The sequence below is a fragment of the Thermobia domestica genome, chromosome 6 (genome assembly GCF_964235325.1).
Source record: "Thermobia domestica chromosome 6, izTheDome1.hap1.1, whole genome shotgun sequence".
Taxonomy (NCBI): domain Eukaryota; kingdom Metazoa; phylum Arthropoda; class Insecta; order Zygentoma; family Lepismatidae; genus Thermobia; species Thermobia domestica.
Window position 1 is genome coordinate 46,960,519 of NC_137459.1, and position 25,882 is coordinate 46,986,400.

Genomic DNA, 25,882 nt, shown 5'->3' on the forward strand with positions numbered 1-25,882 from the left:
ACAACATGAACATCAACGTCATGCTGCTTCACGAGAATGCTCCTCTGTGTATCTGTAAACGTACTCACGAGGAATTGAGGTCACTGATGTTCACTGTAGTGGCATATACTCCGTACTCACCAGACCTTGCACACAGTGACTGCGCCCTCTTCAATGAAGTTCGTATGAGGTGTTAGATTTTCGGACAATGACAATTTGCAAGTAGCTGTGTAGCAGGCTGGGTACAAGATACCGCAAGAGAATAATAACATGTGGTCATACAAAAGCCGTCGGAGAGGTAGCATGATGCAGAGCTCTTCAAAATGAATACATTGAAAGTGCTAAAGCCTAAAATGAGAGGCAGGATCATCCATGACACAGTAAATGTCGTACGTCTAAATAATTTGTAAACACATCTCGTACATAATCAGTTCCTTGTTGTGTATGCTTTTCAAGATTATTGTGGAAGAATGCACAAGCAACTGTACATGTTATTTTTTTTTTTATTTCTGAGGTTCCATACCACCAGCGATTCCATTGTAAGGAAATATAAATGTGAACAAAGTAAACTGCAGCTGATGTTGCTCTTCAAGATTGGAGTGTTATAACTGAATACAAACACCACGAAATGCATATATAACTTCATAGTCAAACTAATATAGGTAATGTCAGTACGAACTCAAGCTACTTGGAATTTGCCTAAACAGCCATTAAAACATAAGATATATATTAACTATGCTGACTGGTATACCTGACTTATAATCCTATACTTGACAATATATGATCCTTAACTTCTTACCTTTACACGCGCTGTTTGTGGCAAGGAAACCTTTCTTCTATCTCCGCTAGGAAGTCTGAACAGAATATTGTACGCTGAAAAAAAGAAGACATTGTATTCACTCTCTAATTCTAATCTTCTCGTTTTTATTGATCTATGTCACGCATTTCGGGATTCACATAATAATCACTGATAAAACTGACTTCAAACACAAGATCACATTTACTTATGCAGAAAATCCATTCAATTATACGGCTATTAAAATGAGCCTTAGAAATACCTGCTTTCATCTAAAGAAAATGTTCTATCCTTCTTTCGGGTAAATGCTAACTAATCATAGCACCATTTACCCCATAACATCTTCCCCACCATGTGGCGATAGCACACCCTTATATACCCGAAACGTCATTGGTTTGAAAAAAAAAAAAAAAATATCGCAATGAAGATACATGGATATATATATATTTAAAAAAAAAAGTGCAAGAGAAATGGTTTTTATATAAAATATTGAAAACTTAGTTTTATATTGGCTTGTGTTTGTAATTAATGAACCTCTTTCTTAATATATGTATGTATATCATTTCGATAATTTTCTTTTCAACCTTTTCAAATCCATGACATTTCGGGTATATAATGGTATAACACAACGTCTATATAAAAGAAATCTTGACTGATTGATCAACGTCCAGGTCAAACCACTTAATCTAGAAACTTGAAATTTGGACAGGGAATAGCATTTGTGGCGTAAAGTTCCATTCAGGAAGGACTTTTGAAAATTTGACGGGAAAGGAGAGGAAATAGAGTTGGCAATTATTATATTAAAATGTGCATATCTCCGAATTTCTTAAGGTTAGAAACATGAAATCTGGTATATGGACCTCATTTAAAATAAGACACATGTTTCTGCGTTCAAAAAAACCTGCAGCATGAGCATATAAGTTTATTTTGAAATGACGAAGTCTTTTGCTCCAAAATAAGTGTGCACGGGAGGAGGCCGAGGTTTATCCTGGCATGATTCGTTCCACTTAGACGTTATGTTCATTCCCTGTGCTGTTAGGCGTAGTTTCACAATAGACTTACATCCTCATGGTGCAGGTTTTTTTTGCCGCGGATTGTACAAGAATGTGACAACTACAGAGGAATAAACTTATAAGCCATAGAATGAAGCTCTGGGAGAGAGTGATAGGAACAAGATTGAGAAAAGAGGCCGAAATAACAAGAGAACAAATTTAGTCGCATGCAAGGACAATCGACAACGACCTAGAGAAAGCGTATGATAGTGTCACGGGATCTTATTTGGTGGGCACTGAAGAGGTGTGTTCCGAATACATACATGTGTATAATTCAAGACATGTATAATGGATGTAGGACAGGAGTGAAGAGTGCGTGCGGAATAACAGAAGAGTACATAGTTAAAGTGGAACTTCATCAGGGATGTAGTTTTAGCCCATCTCTTTTTGTAATTGTGATGGACGAATTTACAAATAATATCCAAGAGTTGGTACTTTGGAATATGCTATTTGCGGATGACATCATGCTAGTGAGTGTGACCAAGGTAGCATTGCAAGAGAAATTAAGATAACTAAAGAGGAGCACTGGAGAGCAAAGGGCTTAGAATTAGTAAAACCAAGACAGAATATTTACACTGTTTCAGGAAAAATGTAGTCGAGAATATGAGAATACGACTGGACAAAGAGGTGGTAATGACGAGTAAATTCAAATACTTGAGATGAATACTGTAGGAAAATGCAGGAATAGAACATGTAAATAGGAGAATTAGCAGCGGTTGGCCGAAATTGAGAGAAGCACCAGGAGTATTGTGTAACCATAGGCTACTAATACACCTTAAAGGGAAAGTTTACAAAACAGTAGTGAGACCTGCTATATTATACGAATGTTGGACGACAACGAAGAGAGAGTTGCATGTTGCGGATGATGATGATGCTGCGGCGGATGTGTGGAGTGACGCGGAAGGATAAAATTAAGAATGAACTGATCCGAAGAATTGAAGGTGAGGCCAGTAGAAGAAAAACTGCAAAAAAAGTAGACTGAAATGGTTTGGACATGTAAGAACAACTTTGGAATACATAGCTCACCGAATGGATGCAATAGAACTGAATGGAAAACGATCCCGGAAGCGGCCAAAGAGGAAATGGGGAGTTTGTATTGAGAACGATATGATGCAATGTGGCACAAGCAGAATGAAACAAAAAAAGTAGAGGACAGCGATCCGAAAAGCGGACCCCAGCTAACTGGTGAAAAAGGCTTAGAAGAAGGAGGGGGAGGAAAGAAAAGAGGATGAGAAGAAAAAAAGCGTCAGGAATTACAATTATTATAACGAGAGTCCAATATTCGCAATCTCTTAAGTTAGACACATTAAATTTGATGCTTCTGGCCCCCAAACTACACAATCTTTGCTATATTTTTTATTCGTTGCATTTCCTTATCGTCTTGATGAAGCCGCTTCAAATAGACTTACGTAATTTTCGTGGCATCACCAGAAATCCATGTAAAAATTAGACTATGTGAAAGCTCCATGTGCCTATATCTGAAAAAGATTTTATTTTATTTTTCAGCCAAAGCCTAGGGTACTTTCTTAGGCCTTCCTTGCTTAAACCAACCAAGTACTTTTTGAATCCACTTACACTCTTCCATTGCTTTTGTCAATTTCGCATGATGTGACAAATGAGATTTTACTTGACTGACACATAACTCAGGTATTTCCTCATCCTTGGGACTCTCGGTTCATAAGAGAGAAAACATCCGCCGTCGCAACATTCTTGAGATAAATAAACGCAACATCATAGTTAATTAAGGTTAAAAAAAAAAAAAAAAAAAAAAAAAATCTTTAAACCCTAGGTGACGATGTGGGTGGAGGGAGTATTAACTTTGAATATCCACCATATCAGCTGAGAATACGTGAGAAGTTTGAATCTACGTTTATACAAAAATTGATGAAATTTCCCACTGCAGAAATCATTGCCAACTTTTCCCTCTCGACCTGGGGATAAATCTGCTCCGCCTTACACAAGGTTGCAGATGCACACTCAATGTTTTTTTTTTTTTTTTTTTTTTTAAATTTCCGCTTTCTTTGTTTAAACAAAACAGCTCCCACTCCACGGAAAGACGCATCTGTTATGACAGATGATGATATCATGCAAATACGTTCCTGTCCCCTGACAAAATGCTAATAGATCATCTACGAATTTTTGAAAAATTTGCGGCACACTGTTGGGTACGAAAAGCAGCCTTTTCTCCTTATATACTCCCCACGGAGCATTGATCACCAAAAACTGCTGAAACTGTTCTTCTCCCTCTAATTGTAAGTATGCTTGTCTGAGGTCTACTTGGACGTAATATTTGACATCTTGAGTCTAAGGTATCTTTAATCTTACATAACAGATACACCAACTTTTCTGTAAATTTATCTATAATTTGTTTAAAATCAGAACACAAATATAAGCACCATTAGCTTTTGTAACTACCATCATATGTATAGCCCAATCGAAGTGTTCATCTTTTATGATTCCCATGTTACATAAGATATCTAATTGCTGTTTCACTTAACTTTGTACCCCTTAGTGTTGAGGTTTCCTAAAAATAGGTAAACCATTCGGCCTCACTGGAATCATTGCTTTAATGTTTAATTTATATTTCTTCCAAACTCTTCTTGATGCAGGGACTATATTTGGTACGGTTGTGCACTAATTTGTTTTGCAATTTCATTTGCCTTGCAATCATGTATTGATCCATTTGTGAACTTTGGCCACCAAGTTCTCCTCTAAGGAACCAAAGAATCCAACCGTATCTCTCCCAACGAAGGATTGGACATGTTAGTTTCCACTAAAATCAATGGTGGTGTAAAATACTTTCCTTTGAAGTTTATACTTAAATCAATTTGTCCCCTGATTTTAATAAGAGATCTATTTACATTCCTTAATATTATACAAAAATCCTGTATGTTCTTATCTCTAAAATACTATGCATGTTGCACTGCACTCATCACCAGAGAACAGTTCCCGTACCCTTCTGTTTGCCATTACAAACTAGGTTAAAATACACTGGATTTTTGAATTTGGTTGTGTCTGTGGAATATAACAGGGGCTTATATTCTTGTTTCTGTTCCTGTGATATTTAGTAAAACTGGTCCCAAACATACAAAACCAAGCATTTAATTACTTATGCAGAGAATTCATTTATTCAGTCATACAGTCATCAAAACGGATCTACAAGAATCAAAAGCAATGCTGCTTTCATTCTTAAATAATTATATTTCTATTTTTAATTTGACATTCTCCTCTTTCGGGTAAGTGCTAATTAACCTTAGCACTTTTACCCCCATAACAATTATTATAGATGTTTTAAAATTATAGAACCCTTCTGAATTAGCGTTCCAGATGCTAAACACATCTGATACCACAATGGGATAAAAGGACACGAGAAAACTGATGTTAATAAGAAGTAAGTGTCCGGTTATGTTGCATTTGTGTACTTGGGCCCTTCCTGTCCTGGTTTGGACAGTCTTCGCGATACTTCACCCCCACATCACATTCAAGCATATATATATTGTAATCTATAGTTTAACAATTCATAAATTTATAACATTTATTAGTAATACCAACATGTACCCAAAATCCCACTGCTTTCCTTTCACAACTCTTTAGAGCAGAGTTCAACGTTTAGCTGAAGACAAAAATTTCGTGGTAATTCTTGTTTAGTGATGCAGTGTTTTCGCCCTATAAAAATCTAAGTTATAACATTTGTTTTTATTATTATTATTATTATTATTATTATTAACAAAGACAGGAATTGAATATCTTGAAATATTTTTTTTCTGAAATCTACAAACCTTGGTTCTTAGAAAATTTTCACGGAGCTGTGTTTATTAGATTTTGAGTTATAAAATTTTCAACTTAGAGTGCAAACTCAAAACAGAATCTCGGAAGTTGTGTACATCTGCTATTTTCCCAAACTTTGATCGCCTCTAGGGGCACGAGCTTTTCGCACTAAGAATTTGAAAATTTCGCCTTTTGTCGCATTTTCCAAATCAAGTTTCGCATTTTGTAGCTCTTGTGAAAAAGATATCCCTGATATTTTTACAATTGTTTCTTTTATCCATAGATCACTACAGAAATAAACCATTAATTACCTAACAACACAATACACTGAATATTACACTTGACGTTCTAAATTTCACTTAGGAACATCAGTAACTAAACTTACTATGAGTAGAGAAGTTTTGCTATCTTCTAGAAACACATAGGCACAAGTCATATTTAAGCATTACACATAAGAATGTTACATGTTTCCACATTTTCCTTCTTCATTGTTGTACATTTGTCACTTATCACCAGTCCATACTTGAAAAAACTCGCAATTGGCACTGCTTGTTGGAAGCCACACATATGTAAGTGCATTTACAACAAACTTCAACCATCACTTCGGAGCTCCCCATCCAGCTGCAATGACGATAGCTAACACGCAACGAATTCTCTACAGCCGTGTCCGAATCACCCAAAATGCACCTTTCATGCCACGTTCTACCGTTCCGTCAGCGGAAATCGAGCGTTTTTAAATGAAAACGTATTTTTAAAATTTCGCGTATTGTTAGAAATTTCGCGCAAAACTACCAATTTCGTGTTTAATCGCACATCTGAAATCAATGAAAATACACATAGAATATCATAAAACGTCAAGAAACTGAAAATTACTTAATTCTGATGCATTTCGTTTTATCGCGCATTGTTAAAACTCGTGCCTCTAGTTATAACGCTTGTGCTAGTAACAAGTGACAGGATTTTCATGAAGATCCGAGATGGTGGGTTAAAAGACATTTTACTGGATGATTTGAGATAGAATGACCCTATAATAAAGGTACAAAAGGACTTTAAAATCCTTGTGGACTAAACGCTTCAATTTCAAAATGTAGGTTCTAGAATTTTTTCTTTTTTTTTTCTCTAAAAATTACCACATCCGCTCAAATATAAATCAGTAATTCAACAAGAGGATGATTGTGCAGAGGAAGAAACTGACGTTCCACCGATCTCATAAATGTAGTGTTATCAAACAATCCATAAGTAAATAGACACTTCAAATATAAGGAATATTAGCATGTTTTACAACGCATTTTTGCACACATTTACAGATTTATTTGAAGTGATACATTTTCAATTGCAAAAGTATGCACGAGCCTCTGATGTCAAAAAAGTGAGTTATTTTGAAAGGGACGTACTACTAGCAGTACAAAGTTCGTATAAGCTTAAGGTAAATTATACTAAGACTTTAGTTTCACTCTCCACATCAATCGTAAAACATTATGTTCAAAACAAGCTATTGAGACACGTTCAAGTCAATCTAAACCACAAAAACAACACAAATAAGCAAATGTGTGCTAGTACCCATTCGTAGCCAAGTGGATACCGCGCGTGGTTCCGGGTTCCATTTTTGGTGGGGGTGCTTGCCTAGCGTATGAATACAAGTAGTGCAGGTACAAGTTTCATTTAATTTGTGGTGCAAAGATATAAGCCCTGCATGGCTGCAAAATTTCTTAAATGAACAGTAGCATAGCAATCAGGTACCTTTTATCAGCTAGACTGTGACGAACGTGAGAAACAAATAGATATTATGAGATGTGGAAGCTTAACAGCGAAAAACACACCAGAATCGAAGAAGGAATTTCTCCAAATAGTCTCAAGAGGATCGATAAACATCTCTATTCACAGTAGATGGTGATTCATCTACACCATAAAATTCACCCAAAATTGGCTGGCAGAAGAAAGTACGCGAAAGCTTCCATGGACCAAGTTGCCTGAAATGAGCCCCGCAGAAGATGTATGGGATATACTTGATCATGGAGTGAGGCGGCGTTCCCAAATACCAGCTTTTCGAGAAGAAGCGTTGGCATTTGAGTATCCATTGTGTCAACATTCTAGAGATCCCAAGCTAGCAGAAATCCCAAATTCCATGCGCGACCTACGTGTGTACCCAGTGGCTGCATTAAATAAGTAACAATATTCAAACGTTAGGGTGTCTATTGCATTATGGACTGTTTCTGTAATGTTTATAATTACAAATGTGCGGTATCTTAAGTAGTGGTTTAAAACAATGGAATTACCTGCTCCATTAACTGGACATCCTGTTGGTTCAAAATAATTTTGGTCGCTTGAATTACTATTTTGACACTGGCAGTCTTCAACAAAAGGCCGCGCGCCTTTCTCATCACAACTATCTGATGACAGAGCATCTGTGTCAGGTACATTAGAGCTTGTGCATGATTCTGCAGAGTCAACTCGTTTACTACAAGACTTAGACTGAAAAATAATAATAATAATTGTTGGAATACTCCAATAGCAACTGTAAAAACAATGGTTAACTGAAATATACATTTTCAAACAATGTAATTTATAGCTACATACAACAAATATTAAATTCTATTTACCTGAGATTATCACTATTCCATCTATTCGGTTGCTATAATAAATTACTAAAACATATACCAACATCTTGCAGGATTTTCAATATCTAGGTTCCAGACATTCGTTTTTCCAGCTATACCAAGAACATAAAGAAGATTGGCACAGATATAATTTCATAAATTGTTAATCGATGTTCAAATTCCCAAACAATACAAACTAATATTTGTGAAAGATTTTTAACTTAATGAACCGTACATTCTACTAGTTAAGAAGACACTTTTTACGACAAAGATGTAAAAAATACTTTGCAGTAGTAATGTTAAAATCGCATTAGGGAAGTGACTTAATGTGAACACTGATTACTTTATCGTTTTTGAAGTGTGCTTTCTGAAGAAAATCTGTAATTTATTGCTGGACATTCTGCTTGAAATTGAGGAACAAGCAATAATTAAAATACAAAGTGTTTCAAAAGTCCCTTAACATCCGCTAGTATATGCTAGTTAGATCAGAGATAGTTGTAAAGTAACATTGTAAAAACATGTGGCAAGGGGGACATTGTTGGTGTAGGTGACACTGGCAAAAGCCATCCTGAATTCAGGTTCATTTTTTTAAAGTGTGAAATGCGGCATGTGACACCATCTTGAACTAGAATTTTACGATACACACAATGGTAAAATCAGTTTCTACATATACATATTCTGTGAAAAGTTATTGACTCGATGTTGATAATTTATGATTGATTCTTGACTCGATATTGATAATTTATGATTGATGATAACTCATATATGTTCATAACTAGTATTATGTCTCTTTCCTTGCAGGTGTAATTGACTAAGAAAGTGATGTTCTGCATTGGTGAACAAATCCACATCATCCTGATGTCGACTGAGAAAAAATGAAATGAAATTTGTGAGTTTCACGTCCCATGGTTACCATTTGCCGGTTAGGCTAAGGAGATGGTGATGATGAGAGATGAATGAAATGGTGGAATGAAGAAAATGGGAGGAAACGGGAGAACACAGAGTAAACCACGCACACGGTGTTTGTCGACCACAAAGTTCACTTGGCGGGAGCAGGGTTTGAACCCGAGACCTCAAAAGCACCAGAGGTGAACGCTCTACCACTGAGCCACCGTGGCCCCAATGTCGACTGAGATGAATTCACAGAACGTTGTCACTGATTTCAACCAGAGGAATCCTCATGGACAGCAAATGTCTCATGTATCGTTGTCTATGTGATTAATAGGTTCAAAGAAACGAGTTCAGTGCAAGACCCATATCCGGCAGTACTGGCATTATTCGTGAAGTCCAACAAAAGTACTCGACGACTGTATGTGCGATATGGTGTTAGCAAGAGTTCGATAAGTACAATTGTGCGAGAACATCGAAGTTGCATCCATACAAGGTGTCAATGCGGCAACATCTCAGCGGAGATGATTCGGATCGGAAGACAGAGTATTGAGAATGATGTGTCAGTCAACTAGAACGTGATCTTAACTTTGAGTGAAACATTATGCATAATGATGAGGAAATTCCTTTTTCAACAGGGAGGTAAACAAGCAGAACATGTGTTATTGGTCACCTGATAATCCATATTGGGTAAGCTAGGTAAGGAGGGTTAGGGCAGGAAAGGTGATAATGTGGTGTAACATAAGAAAACGCATATCACTGGTTCATTTCTCATTGAGGAAACAATTAATGAAGACGACTACGTGTAATAGTTGCAACATATTGCTTTCAGTCATATATGCCAGACCGGTCCTTCCCAAAGTTCTTCCAACACGACGGTACATCATCTCTTTATGAAACAATGTTAGACAGCTAGTTGATGTCCAAATACGTGGTACGCGGATTGCCAGACGAGAACCAATTGAATGGCCACCCTGACCGCCACTCGATTTTTATCTAGGTCCATCTTAAAGCAATTGCTTATGCTGTTCCGATTCATGAAATTCTTTAACTTTTGTCACTGAATTACTGAGATCCGAGATGCTATCACTTCAAAAACTCTTAAATGTTCGGTGTTCATGGGAGACTCGCTCAAGTCAATTTATGGGATTATAGCAAGCACACACGAAATTTTGTATATCAGTAACTTTTCACAAAATAAAGATTTTGGAAATTGATTTCATCATTGTGTTTCTCGTAAAATTCTACCGCAAAATACTGTCACAATGCTCCCTTCACAATAAAAAAAAAAAAGAAGGATGCAGGCAAGGTCACCTACACCCGTAATGATTCCTCTTGCCTTAACATGTTCCCACAATGTTACGTTATGGTTATCTCTGACCTACAAGTATCTAGCACAGTTCTTAAAGTACTTTTTGGACATCCTACAGCATCACAGTCCTCTTGTGCGATTTCAATACCCTCGATAATTAAAAAAAAGTAAACAAAAATTAAAATTAAAAAGTTATTCTATTTGAAGTTCTTGAATTTTACAGCATTTCTATTCTAATTTTAGGAGAGAAATAAAGCAAACGAAACACATACATAATATGTACTCATATACCATTAATTTGTCATTAAAACAGTGAATGAGAATTATTAAATCCCACTTCAGATTCCAAAATTACAAAAGAACTGGATCGTAAATCCAATCAAATAAACAGCAATAAGAACAACTGTTAGGGAAATAACTAAGTGCATAATACAGACAGTACATTTTCTATTATAACAGCACACATAGAAACAAGCCATACTTACTGTACTGGAATTATTACACGCTTTTTCGTTTTCCACTTGGGATGTTACTGTACTCGAGACTACAACTTTTCTACGTTTGGACGCTCTTTTGCTTCTCCTTGGACTACACACATCATTTGCCTAGAAATTACAAAATTTAAATATTTTAGAATATATGTACTGGACGCAAAACAGCACTTCAATAAATATTTTGGAAATACACGTTTCTATGTATTACACTGAAAATATTCATTCCCTTATCCTCTAAAATACAATTATTATTATTATTATTATTATTATTATTATTATTATTATTATTATTATTGCTTTTGTATTATCAGTAACTCGAATTAATAGATTAGAGTTTAACGTAGCTTTCAGACATTTAGGTTATTGTATCATATGAGCGTTTAGTAATTTAACGTGTATAAAGAATCGGAGCAGAAAACTAACTAGAGTATATCTAAATTCATTCACCATAATCTCCAAGCGAATTCCCTCCTTCTCATGAAACAGCCTGACATTTTAAGCATGTGTGTGATGTCGCTTTTCACGACGGGTACGATGGGGACATTTTAAAGTGTTAGTGCCACGTGACTGCAATCACAGTTGTCTGAGCTGGATGAAACTCCACCAACAGAATACTTTGTATATCCGAGATTGTAAGTAGGACTTTGGGCAGGCTGGTAATAATTTTCAGGAAGGCGAGAAGTACGAATACTTCCAGAAAATCATATTCTTTGTCTGCATAACGTACTAAGTGGTACCCAGTGGTGACATTATCTGGCCTTTCTCCTTGTTTGTCACGTTCTTGACACTCATTATGCATTGATTTTGAAAAAAGGCCAATTGGTTATGCACAATATGGTACCCTGTTCCATACGAAATATTGAACTTTTGTGCTAGTCCTCGCAGATAATTTCGTCGGTTGTTCCGAACTGCTTTCTCAACGCTTTTCATAGTAGTAGAAGTTGCAGTGCTTATAGATCGACCGGAACAAGGCGAACCGGTAAGGTTTATCCGACCCTGCACCAGAGTGTCTACTAAAATCTCAAAATGAAATTTCGTGACTTTTTCTTTACCAAATCATAAAATTTCCTAACATTTTCAAGAGCGAATTTCGGTGCGAATTAGGCCGAAATTTCATCCATGCGATAGAAACGTACTTTGCTTGCGATTTGGTAGCGTCTAAAACCGGCCGTAGACAATTTTGATGGTGAATTTTGACGTTTTATAGAACAAAATTTTCCAATCTGTACTTACATTTGTACAGTTAAAAAAAATCGTGACCTAAAAGCTAAATTTCGTGACTTTCATGACAGTTTTCTGATTTCGTGACATTCGTGACCAACAGACACCCTGTGCACCATACAGCAATGATGTTGCGGTCCAATGCATTCAGAACCACACACTTCCACTATGTGTTTGTGAGTATCAGTCGAAGTTTTCCATTTCGGCTATAAAAATCTGATTGTAACTCGTTGCTCTTCCATTATAAATGACACTAAAACACTTGTCAACTTTGACAAGGACTGCAAATCGGGCATTTCTCTACTATCGAATGTAAATTTGCACTTACTAATGCGTGACGTCTTTATTATACAGGAATTAGTTGCAAAACGTAACATGACAAAGAATTTGCAATTAATGACGACGACGATGATGAAGACAGAAGTAAATATACAAACTGTTTCTAGTATAACAAAAACATTGTGCATTAGCAAGTACAAATTTACATTCAATACTCGACATTTTGTTAAGTTGGCCATACTTCTCCCACCCAAGCGACAGACGACCCACTACATCAGCCGTTCCCAACCTTTTTCAACTTGCGGCACACTACGGGTGTAAGTTGAATTCTCGCGGCACATTCATAAATATCATTATGATTATTTGTAAATATAAAATACCGTAATAATTTTTTCTATGATTACTAATCTTCTGAAGAAAGCTCGATCACTGGTTTTCCCCTGTGGTAAATCATTGTGCTTATTTTTCGTTCTAATTTAAAAACAGAAAACAATTGCAATGAATTAAAGGACTCAGGTTTTTAAAAATACACTTTCTTTTTCGAAAACTGTATCCAACTTTTCACTAAGAAGGAAGATCACTAAATAACGAACGAACAAATAAATCTCTTGTACTTTTAAAACACCAATGTAGGTAATTTGTATGCATGTTTGCTTTGTCGAAAGGATTGAATGATATTTTAAAATTTCAAGTTACGAAATAGTCTGCAACTATAAAGAGATAATGGTCATAACAATGATAACAAATACTTGTTTCAACATTAAAAATGTACAGAAAAGTTACACAGTATGAAACTTAGAATTGTCCAATAATAGTAGTAATGTAACAATTTTTCAGTAATATCTATTGAAGGTTACAATTATTTAATAATAATGTATGAAGGTTACAATTTTTAATTAATAAGTAAAACAAGTTGTTGCTCGAAGCAAAATTAATGTGCAACTTGAGCTTGATGTTCTTTCATAATCTTCTTCAATTCTGGACGGATAGTTGATACACATGCCCTTATAAACAGTTGTGACCTGTTCTTACACTTAATAGTATTCATAGCAGAAAATCCTGCTTTACTTAAGTAGGACGTGCAAAGGATTACACCTGGATATTCTCTCCAGAGAGAAATCCAGAATGATGCTATGTCTTGCTGTGAGTACTTGAGCTTCAAACCTCGATCATTCCTTACATTGACCAATTCACTTTCTTCCTGGAGGTTTAATTCTACTGTAAAACAGAAGGCGTAAAGGGGTCCCTCACCCAGTCAAATGAAATTAACTGAAGAATAGGAAAATACTTCTCAACATTAGTGTGTATGAGGCTCCGGCAAATAAAATTCTCTTTCAGACATATTATCTGCTACACAGTAATGTATTTACAATAATATATTACAATTACAGTATTTTTTTTTTTTTTTTCGTTGTGGAAGTTCATAGCAATGTGAAATATAAATATACATTTTTTCCTATGTCTTGCAATGTGGTTGCTATAGAATTAATAATTTTGTTTCGATTTCCTCGCGGCACACCAGCGGCTCATTCGCGGCACACCAGTGTGCCGCGGCACATCGGTTGGGAAACGCTGCACTACATAATCCCTACAGTGAACTTTAATAAATCGTCTGTCAACTTCCAAATGGAAAAAAATGGGGCTTACTTTTCAATCTCTCCTTGTTTTACCGAGACAATGTAACAGTGTGTAATGGAATTGTATTCAGAAGGATGAGATAGAAGCAACAATGGACAGAAAAAAAGAAGGAACTGAAAGAGGCTACTATTCATTCACTGTCTTAAAACGGAAAATCTCTACGTAAAGACGAAAAGGTTACCTGAGGAAAGGAGTACATGAAGTGACCTATACATGACAACAGAAAACCTATGATGATGGTGAATAGTTTCTAAGTACACAAAGGGCAGTGGATTGATTCACAAATAATAAGTAAAACTTTATACTGCGACTTTTTATAGTCTCCGACACATTCTCTCTAACTAGATTGACGCCTATATTGTATTGCATACTGTATGTAACAAACAAAATGTATATTACTCACAGGCAGTGCAAGAATTTTATTTTCATGTTACCTTCATTTTGTATTCACTGAATCAAATCAATTAAATTCATGTTTTTATTCCATTTACTTAACATTTAGTTCAAGTTTAGAAAATTTAAAAGATGAGTAAGTAGAGAATGCTTGAACATAATTTGATCTTTTAGTGGATTAAGAAATTATTTTTGTCTTTCTGCGTTATTTTAGTGATGCATCAAACAAGGCATGTTTGGGAGCTAAGTAAGCCACATGCGAACAAATTTAAACTAAAACACAATACACAATCAAACTGAATATTCATAATCATTAACAGGATTTTGTTTTTTAAATATATATTCCGACGGTCATATTAAATTTCAGACAGGCTATTTAGGTTACAAGCCATCGCTTGTTACTTATTTTGATCTCGTAATCCACTAACGAACGAAAAATGACAGCTATGGATGCAATAGTTCCGGAAATATTCTTCCTTGTATACTAGAAACAGAATGCTCTGCTGGATATATTAAATTCCCTCTTGCTATGACTCCAGGTGAACTATTATACGATAATCAGCAACGATTAATTATTTTGGTCATGCAACGCAACAGTTTCATGCCAAAATCATAGCTCCAGCTGCTACAGTTCTGAGAGATAGTTCTCACTTTTATCCTAGAAATCGAATGTTCTGACAACCATATCGGATTATGTTCCACAGAGTCTAACGTGCACTAGTCTGATGGCCAAAGCCACTTTCGTTACGCTTACATTCCTACTTACATGACTGACACTATCCGCCATATTGTATTAACGATGTGCATAAGGGGAAACGTAAGGTGAGAAAATAAACAGTGCAACAACAACAGTTTTCAAATTCATCACCCTACAACTGTTTTGTATAGGACCTAATAATGCTTGTTACGATTGTTAATACTGGTATGTTGAATAAAATATTTAGTAAACCTAAAAGCTCACTAGACTACATAAAAAAAAGTATTCGAAAATGATCGGCAAACTTTCTTTTACCGGCTCCCTAATGTGGCTGTAAGTAGAATATTTTATACATAAGTTCGAGTAGTTCTCTAATAGCTCTATAGTTAGCCTACTTGTCTTCGACGGAGAAACCCAAGTTCGATTCCCAGTGATAGCTCATATAGCGTTTGTGCAGTAAGATAAGAGCAATAAAATGTTGCTAAGATAAATGGGTATCAGTGAATATACCGAGGGTTGAAACTTTAATAGTGACAAGTATTTATTTACAATTGATACAGAATAGATACATGTTACAAAGTTTTACAGTCGTTCAATGTAGTCACCAGCATTGTGTGTGACCCGCTGGGAGCGACGTGGAAGTCGTTGGATATCTGTAGCAGCACCTGTCGTGTTGATACTTCTAATAGGCCGGTCTACTGACTGAAGATTCTCTTGAACAGTTTTGAAACGAATGCCACGAAGAGGTTCCTTCATCTTAAGAATCAAGTCAAAATCTCAAGGGTTTAAGTCTGGGGAGTAGGGTGAATGGTACAACAATTCACATCCCCATCAATCCTTGCGTTGTATGCGCCCGTTCTGCAAAGAGAGTCGCAGCTTCTTTGTAAAGGCTGTTCACAAGTTGTGTTTCAGAAAATAACAAAAATATACTGCGCATTGACGGTCTGATGGGGAAACGGTGTGCGTTAGGCTTACACCATTCCAGTTGTACATGAGAATCACCGTAACTTTCACATCCCTGGGGTTCTGACGAATTTTAGATTTTCGTGGTGACCAAAATGACGCCATTCGTTTGATTGACATTTCAATTGTGGCTCGTACGATTTGGCCCATGTTTCGTCAGCGTAATGATACGGCGTAGGGAAGCCTCTCCCTCTTACTCGTAGCGTTCCAAGTGGGTACGAGCAGCGTTGTATTGTAGCAATTTCTGCATTCCCGTCAACTCGTGCGGAACCCATCATGATGCAATTTTTCTCATGACGAAGAGTTCCTTCAGAATGTGCAGAACAGTCGTATGCTATAATCATGTCTCTTGGGCCAATTTACAAATAAAGTGGCATCGATCAGGGTCCAGTAACGCTCTAACAGCATTCATGTCTTCTTCACTGACAGCGGGACGACCAGATCGTTGCATGTATTCCACATTTCGGCGTCCGTCGTTGGAAGCTCGTAACCAACTTGCCACTGTTCTGTAAGGCAATGCAGATTCCCCCAAGGCTCTCGAAGATCTTCATAACGCTCTTGTACTGTACGGCCTCTGCCACATTCAATTGTTATCGAACTCCGTTGTTCTTATTTCGAAAATATCGTGACAACAAATAACCTTGCCTTAATTAAAACAAATCTGACGAAAGCAAGTAACTTCTAATAAATAACAGTGTTACAGTTTCGGCAATGTATCACTGCCTTCATTAAACACATCATCATCTGTTTTTCCAACAGTTCATCCTCCTTTTCAGACTCAGAAGTACTTTCTAACCTTGCCTTATACCGCCCGCGTATGTATGAGTGTGTATGTGTAACATAGGCCGCCCTCTCCACGAGACTCTGTACTTCTTGTATACTTCCCTTACGCTATACTTCCCGTGACGTCGGAAAGGAGAGTCCACTTGCGCTGAGGTAAGATAACATAGGTATGTAACTAACATGAGGTACGAGGGATACTATTTAATTCCGTTGCGTAACGTCTCTAAAGCAGTGTTGCCACTATTAAAATTCCAACCTCATACAGCTTCGGTGCTGAAAAGAAAATGAAATGAAATCTTTAAGTTTTACGTCCCACGGTTATGCCGGTTAGGCTAAAGGAGACGGTGATGATGAGAGATGAGTGAAATGGTGGAATGAAGAAAGTGGGAGGAAACGGGAGAACCCCAAGAAAACCCACGAGCACTGTGTTCGTCCACCACAAAGTTCACTTGGCGGGGGCTCGGTGCTGAAAAGAGACGCTCAACTTCTATAAACACACAACAAACCTGCTCTACGTTGCACTTGAGCTCAGCTCAATATACGAATTAAAGTGTAAAATATTAAATTTATACTTACCCCTTCATCTCCATTATTTTGCGCATCCTGACAGTTTGCTTTCGAAGATACAAGACGCTTTGTCAATTCTGGCGATTCCTGAAGATCATTAGCACTATCTCGTGAAGAGCCATCTTGACTATCTTGAGAAGTCACCGTGCAGCTAGCTCCAGCTCTTCTTAGCACAGGAGAGGACTGAAAATAAAATATACGCATCTGACAAGTTACATTCAAAAGTATTAATGATAGTTAAAAATGTGTACCAGGACGAATGTACTAATTTTTAAGATTATAGATATTACTATAAATCCAATTAATATTATGTCTAATTTACTGGAATATCACATTCAGTATCAACAGGATAAATAAATAAATAAATGACCGTGTCTTTTTATAAGGGAAGTTTCATAACTAAGAATAAATAAAGAAAAAATTGATCAAAACAGAAAATCGTACGTGAAGAGGAAGAGGTTAGCAGAAGACTGTGGAAGCTTCTCAGTTGTGGCAAGTGACTTGCCAATAATGGCAGAATACCTATGTTGATGATGATAATAATAACCATATATTAATAACTTGTAGTAATCACTAAAAATATAACGTTTTACATTTCATTTAGTACTTCAGTCCCTTAGATCTGACCTGTTACACAACAGAAACAACAAATGCAAAGCAAATAAAACACTTAACGGAACAAAAAAGATGAACGAAAACGTCATCTACAACTATAACTGACGCACACAATGCTTGTCTTCACACAACTCATACAGTATAACATTGTGATCCCTCGCACAGAATATAAGAGCTTCATCACAAACTGCTACCCTGTATTTCTAGAAATACTGGTATTCAACATTGGTTATGATTTCTTGTAACTTTTTCTCTTTCCTCTCATTATAGGTATTATTCAACATCTTATGTGGGTATGATTTCGTATTAACTTTGAAAGCTGAAATTACTACGTATAGCATTTGAGATGCAAAATTGTACTGAACAAGTTTACAAAATACGTATAATTCTACTCCTAAATCAGTCTCTTCAAAGCTGAGATCTAACTAGATTGCTTTCTCGCATCAAAAAACGGAAGATTCATTCTATTCAGCTTCATGTTCCAGAACAACTTTCCAAATTAACTCTACTACATAAAACTTCAGTGACAAAAAACACTCTTTCAGTGACCAACCACTATTTCGTTTGACTGTTTCCACTGTTAACAGACAAAACAAAACATCAAACTGAAACCACAAGTATTGCGTTAACGCTCAGCTAAGTCGTAAGTTTCAACTAACACCTGATATTCATTTACGATACCGTGATATCCACAAATATAAATACACAATGGATTTTATTTTGGTCGATATTAAAATTCTATTCAATATAACAGGACTTACGAAAAAAAAAAAAAAAAAAAAAAAAGTAATGGGTTCTAATGATACACAGAGTGAAAACAAATGCGACTGGACCGAGATCTTCGGCGTACCATGCCGATGTGTTAAACACTACGCTATCCAGACTAAGTTGCGTAGTGATTAACGCATCGGCACGGTACGACGAAGAACCCGGTTTCGAATCTCGGTCCAGTCACGCACTTTTCCACTATTTGGGTATCATTAAATTCACACCTGGATTTAGTGTGTTAAAAATCCTCCTCCTTTCGTTAATATAATAATAGCTTCTACTTTATTAGGATTACCACACGTGACTCACAGCAGCAATAAATACTAAAGAGGTATAATTTTAGTTATAATCAAATACTTACCATCTTGGCACGTTTGTTGGGACTTTCCACATACTGATTCTCTGACAAAAAGGAGAGAAGAACTTCACAAAAGGTAGACGCATCAACCTTATTCCACACTTTCATATTTTCTCCCGTTCTTGGATCAATCACAGCAATATACGGCCACTGACGAACATTATAAAACGTCATATATTTTTGCCCTTCTGGGCTTGTTGATACTACCTACAAGATATATGGTCAAAATGATTAGTAGTGTTGAGATTCGTTTATAAATAATAACTATATAATGATACATTTAATAATTTACATTATGTTTGCTTACACAAGAGAAACTTGTACTCCACATTTTCACACCATATGACAAAGCTTAAATTATACTGACACTTTGATATATACTCTCATTAAAATGTTCATAATACTTTCTTTTACACAAAATAATTTGTCTGCTGTACAAGTACAGCAAGTCGGATTACGTTTACCTGCTGTACAATATTGAAAGGTGAATATTTAAAGGCTCGGGTCAGTGAAGTGTTAACACTCACAAGGATAGTTTTGAAGAAAATTACAAGCATTTTTTTTTCTTTCTTTCTTCAGTTATATTTTATAATTTTGTGTGTCCAGTGTTTAGTTATGAAGGAGTTATAAAATCAGTGCCTTAACTTTACAGATTTTGTACTGTACCATACTCTCTAATGTGCTTAAGCACTCAAGCTGTGTTATTAATGATACGCTGCTTTTTGTAAGTCTAGCAATTATAAAGTCAAGCACATGATTGACTTTACGGTACAATTTGACTTTCGTTTATTTTTCTTCCTGTAGTAACTTCATCATAGTAAGTGAAAGTGTGCAATCGACGAATATTGTAAATATAATGAAAAATATTTTACGCACCTAATGGGTCCAGTTATTAAATCAATAACATAAATATGACGATAATCGCTCTCGTTTTTGTCAAATTTCTGAGCGTAAGAAGTGTCCTTGTCTTGTTTTGTACTGTCGTTTTAGGTCCTATCATTTATTGAAATTCTGTGCACTAAGAGATATTAGTACCAAACCAATAATAAGAATCAGAAAGCAAATTTATGCACAAACATCTATTTACAAATCAGGTTTATTAAAAATAACTACGGCAGCATGTTCAGCATACTGGTTTCCTGCCAGTCAGGGTTGAAATATCACATGTTCCGTTGATGCAAATTCGTAAGTAGTATTTCGGTATTCCATGTCAAAGATGTTATATATATATATATATATATATAAAGTAATTCTGCGGTCTCAGGATCAGCAAAACACTTGAACACAATACAGTATGTGATTAAAAATGTAAAAGTTTTACATATGCAATCTTGTAGTGTGTGGAAAGAAACATGTAAGAATCGTACTATATTAGAACCAAGAATCCTCGATTGAATTTGGAGAAAGGTAATTTAGAAAAACAATGTGTCGCCATCAACAACTTTAACATTAGAAAGAATTGAATTTTTCCTGGCTACGTGATTTTCTTTCTTGGCCGATGTTTATAAAAAATTGGTTTACAATTGTCAAAATTTATTTCAACAATTTGCATAGAGATATAACGAGGAATTATTAACTAGTTCAAAAGTTCTCTTTACCACCTGAGTGAAGAATCATCTTTTACTACATTCTATATAACGGACATTCTGTATTTTAGAGCTTTCTATATTATAATTGTAGCCCTTCCTTCTACTCTTCATTTGATTTCTGTTTCAAGAAAATCAATTTTAACTACAGGATATATCGTACGCAATCTACAGAACTCATTCGATCTGACCAAACTTGGCATGAAAATTGACTTTGCCTGGCTAAGCACGTTCTAATATTCTCTTGCGCAAACCTCTGGTTCCCGATTTTATGGCAATCAAAGCTGAGGTTTGGATTTAGTCAAATTTTCACAAAGAAATCATTAATTCTATTAATAACTAGCAGCGTTCACCCCGCTTCGCTGCGGTCACCCCGGAACGCAATAAACTTTGTTACTTAGATAATTTTTACTTTTTCGCTTTCAAGTGATATGATAAAAACCATAGAAGATTGCACTAATGTTAACATTATATCGCCTGTCATTTATGTTAACCCGCCCCGCTTCGCTGCGGTCACCCCAACCCGCCCCGCTTCGCTGCGGTCATCCCGGAACGCAATAAACTTTGTTACTTAGATAATTTTTACTTTTTCGCTTTCAAGTGATTTATAGCGCCTGTCAGTTATGTTAACCCGCCGAGTCACAGGGTCATGCGGGTTGCATATAAATACGTTTATTTTTATACCTATGATGAACTAATAACAAAGGATTTTTTGTACGTATTGACACCTGATTGGTCAATTATCTCAAGACACTGGTAATTGAAAATTAAAGTGATATGATAAAAACCATCTAGGGTCCACATCCTAACAACCCCCCAAAAATGAAAGAAATCGGTTCAGCCGTATTAGCGTGATGAGCGGACAAAGGATTTTTTGTACGTATTGACACCTGATTGGTCAATTATCTCAAGACACTGGTAATTGAAAATTAAAGTGATATGATAAAAACCATCTAGGGTCCAAATCCTAACAACCCCCCAAAAATGAAAGAAATCGGTTCAGCCGTATTAGCGTGATGAGCGGACAAAGGATTTTGTGCGTTCTCTTTTATATATATAGATAACTAGCGAAAAATATAAGGAACAAATGTATTAAATGTTAAGAAAAATGCAGTGTACACTTGTAACAAAAAAATTGCTAAAATCAATAAAGGGCAATTTTCTTTCTCGCAATCAGGAAACTAATTATTAAGAAATAATGATGACTGCACGATTAAAAAAAACAATCTGCATACTTAACATTAGGGTGGTCCAAAATTTCGAAAGTTTGAAATTTTATCGTGGCACCCCCTAAATTTGTTCTCCCTTCCAAATAAATAATATATGCAAAATTTCAAATCAATAGATCAATATTTAGAGGTTGTGCAATCAGCTTAAATTTAACAAAATTAGTGCTTTAATTGTCACTATAGCTATATTCACAATGCTATATAAAGTCTTTGAGCATTTGTTTTCTTCTGTAGGTGATGCTGTTCCAACAATAATCAACAAAGTCTGTCTTATCATGTTATATTGGTTTATCATTCCCTTTGATGAATGCATTACATATTGTATTTATGACGACATTAGAAACAATGTAAACTTTACAAATTTTAAACAATATTCATTGCAATGACGAATCTGTCCCCATCTACGTTACAAGTTCAGCAAAAAACTTAGTTTCGTCTCAGTTGATAAGTTGCAGTCGCACTTATTTGTTTTCCGGTGGCGAACTCGCATTTCATTTGTTTAACGATTATAATCCAGGAACGTCGCAGTCGGTGAGACATTTGGTGGCAGTAAATTGATAATACCGAATTATAGCGGTTGATTGTCCCAGTTTGTTTACCAGAACAAAAGCTAGAAGTGTGGTGGTGCAGTGTTGGCTTGACTGTGGTGTGATAGTGAATTTGGGATAAACTTGATATATACTTCGTTGCTGTCATTGCAGAAGAGATCTTCTAGTCACTTCTAGATTTAGTATAAGCATGGTGACGGAGGGGGATAACCAACAGAATTATTATAAATACGAATATAATAAGTTATATCTTGTATCAGTTTGACTTTCACCGTCATTCGATTGCGGATGAATGTATTTCGTTTAAGCCTCACTGTTATTACTCAACTAACTTTCTGTTTCGAAATCCAGGATATCTCAAAATTTGTTGTCCTTGTTGGATGTGCTAGTACTATTCTTCTGTGGCTCAAAATGACCTGCTTGTAGTTCTCAATAGGAAAAAATATCAATTTACTACACTATTATGAGTTTAAAGAAAATAAAAAAAGAAAGTGTTATCTGTTGCCAAGAAATGATAAATATAATTTTGACAAAAGTGTGCATTACCACCCTATTGTCACCGAGCCCTTCAATTTACCAGTCAAAAAACACAGTAATATTTAACAACAGAATATCGGACATTTTAAACACCTTTATTTTTACTCTTTCTTATCCTATTGTTGCATAATTAATATATATCAATAACAGTATAAAATTTTTAAATGAGTAGTACAGACTAATACTTCGAATTATTCTGTACACCTTCGCAAACTAATTCCAAGATTTTCATGCATTGGAAGAAAACAGTGCATTTACCGTTTGTCGTCACAAAGGCCCATGAAACGACTACGAAACGTACTCGTGCTCTATCACTGAGCCACTGTGGCCCTACTTAAGTAATCGTTACACTACATAAAAAAAGGAAAACAAAAAAATATTTCTCATAATATTTTATGATATTCTACATCCTAAACTGTTACTATTTACAGGTTACACAAGGATAAGAATTTTTTTAAATAATACATGTATAATATTTGCCACTAATTTCGGACTTTTAGTTCATAACTCCGAAATAAGGCGAGATTTAAAATAGAAGAAAGCTTAGCTGTTATGTTGAGCAGAAATACATTTTAAAATATAGCTTGAGCTTATAGAATATCAGACTTGCATCTTATGAATGTACTAATAATACAATTTAATTTAAACACTGTCAGGCACAATAACTGTAGAATTCCACAGCTTGGTCTAGAAGACCAAATTTGCTAATATTGTTGGACACTTTTTATGATTGTCACTAGATCCATCACAATATTTTGAATCACCTTTAACCCAACAAGTACTTGGCTATACAAAAAACACCGAAACTAAAAAAGTAGATACATTTACATTTAACATTAATGAACATTACATTATACTAGTTACAGACAGTATATATTGAGCAAATTCATGATATGCAAAGAGTGAAACAATACATGATTGGATCGCGATTCGAACCCGGATTTCCGGTTAACCACTATGTTACCCAGTTTGCTCCTGATCATTTGTTCACTCTTTGTGTATCATTAAATTGTACATACAGATAAATGTCATATAAAATCGGTTGATTCTTCACTTTATCAATGTAATAAGCGAATTTATTTATAAGAAATAAATAAGATAAAAATTAAAAGTACCATACATCTAACTTAGCTCAATATAATCACCTGCCAAAGAACAAAATGCTCAGCAAGAATCGTCCTCACAGCATCATTAGACCATATATCCCTATTCAAAACTTGACACGCAAATTCTTCAATATTTTGAATATCAACCAGAAGCCACTTTTTTGAGGCTGTTGCAAAATCCCGGGCCTGTAAGATACGTAAAACATACTGTATGAGACGTATCACATCAATAGTAAGACTCTGGCATTATAAAGGTCACAATAACTTAAAATAAATATTCCTACACTTATACAGAACATTAATTGTATATTTTAATCCAAGTAATGATAATATTAATAGTATCTGGACGTTCTATACTTCCAATACTGGTGGCCGTAATAACTAACTAAACTAACTCTATGGCCTATGGAACCCGGAGGTTCAGTGCCGCGTTCACAAAAGCTCTCCACTGACTTCTATCCTTAGCTAATTGCATCCAGTTTCTACTTTGTATTCCTATCTCTGCGAGATCCATCTTAATATTGTCCTCCCATCTGCGCCTAGGTCTTCCTAATGGTCGTTTTCCTATTGGTCTACCAGTCAAGACTTTGAAAGCGTTTCTACTTTCTTCCATTCTAGCTACATGACCTGCCCACCTAAGCCTCCTAGACTTCACGACCCTAACAATGTTGGGTAAACCGTATAAACTATGTAGTTCCTCGTTATGAAATTTCCGCCATTCCCCATTCTCGTTCCTCTTGGGTCCGAATATTCTTCTCAGGATCCTGTTCTCAAATACTTTCAGTCTATGTTCTTCCCTCAGAGTAAGCGACCATGTTTCACAACCATACAGAACAACAGGCATGATTATCGTTTTATATATTTTAAGCTTCAAATTCTTCGACAGAATTCGCGACGACAAGAGATTTTGAACCGAATAGTAACACGAATTCCCTGCTTTTAGTCGACTGGTGGCCGTAATAGGTTGAAAAGCTACTTAAATATATCGTTTAATTACCTAATTTAACTTTTTAATTTTCATTTTTAATCGTAGCCTTATTGTCATTCTACTGTAGATCTATGAACAGGGTCAAAAGCATCGTTCAATACATTAGAAATTACAACCTGGAGGTAGAATGTTGCATTAGTCAGTTGGCTGGATTAGAATTTAGCGTTCCATTTACCACCAAGGCTATATGAGACGTGGACCTGCATACAGCTCAATGTGGGGTCCAAATCACAAGAGCTTCCGCCGGAAATCGAATCCGGGTTTTTTATATCTAAAATGTTGCATGTTATTTATTAAGGAATAGTTTTCTGTAACTTAAACTAAAAATTGAAAGTTCTATTTCCTTAACTGCAGAAGTACCAAATCCCAATTTGCTACGTGGATTATCATGGTGGAGAGGAAGTTATTGTTATACTACATCAATTGAATTTAAATTAAATTAAACCAATAACAGAAAGCTTCGAAGTAGTTCTACTTTACATTTATCGTACATCATTCATATATCTCATATCGTCACATGAGAACGAGAGGAACGTAACTCCATTTTCATAGGTTAACAGGCGAGAGGACAAAAATATTATTTTCTTAGAAACGTGTTTTTAATAAGATGGTAACTGAGTTACATTACAACAGATGATCGACAAGGAGAATAGATGGTGTTCCGTTCCATTTACACGAAGTGGCGCTTTCGAAATTATGTCCAAAGAAAATTGCACTTTT

General features: G+C 35.7%; 1 protein-coding gene across 1 annotated transcript in view; it reads right to left on the reverse strand.

The window, feature by feature from the left end:
* LOC145687975 (UBX domain-containing protein 7) overlaps positions 1-25,882 on the reverse strand; it is a 57,110-nt gene that overhangs the window by 11,809 nt on the left and 19,419 nt on the right. Inside the window, exons 4-9 of the mRNA XM_081761596.1 lie at positions 24,214-24,360; positions 19,172-19,375; positions 17,437-17,610; positions 10,878-10,997; positions 7,872-8,067; positions 779-852 (exon numbers count right to left, since the gene is read on the reverse strand). Of these exons, the coding sequence (XP_081617722.1) occupies positions 779-852; positions 7,872-8,067; positions 10,878-10,997; positions 17,437-17,610; positions 19,172-19,375; positions 24,214-24,360 (915 nt within the window). The remainder of the gene's footprint in view (positions 1-778; positions 853-7,871; positions 8,068-10,877; positions 10,998-17,436; positions 17,611-19,171; positions 19,376-24,213; positions 24,361-25,882) is intronic.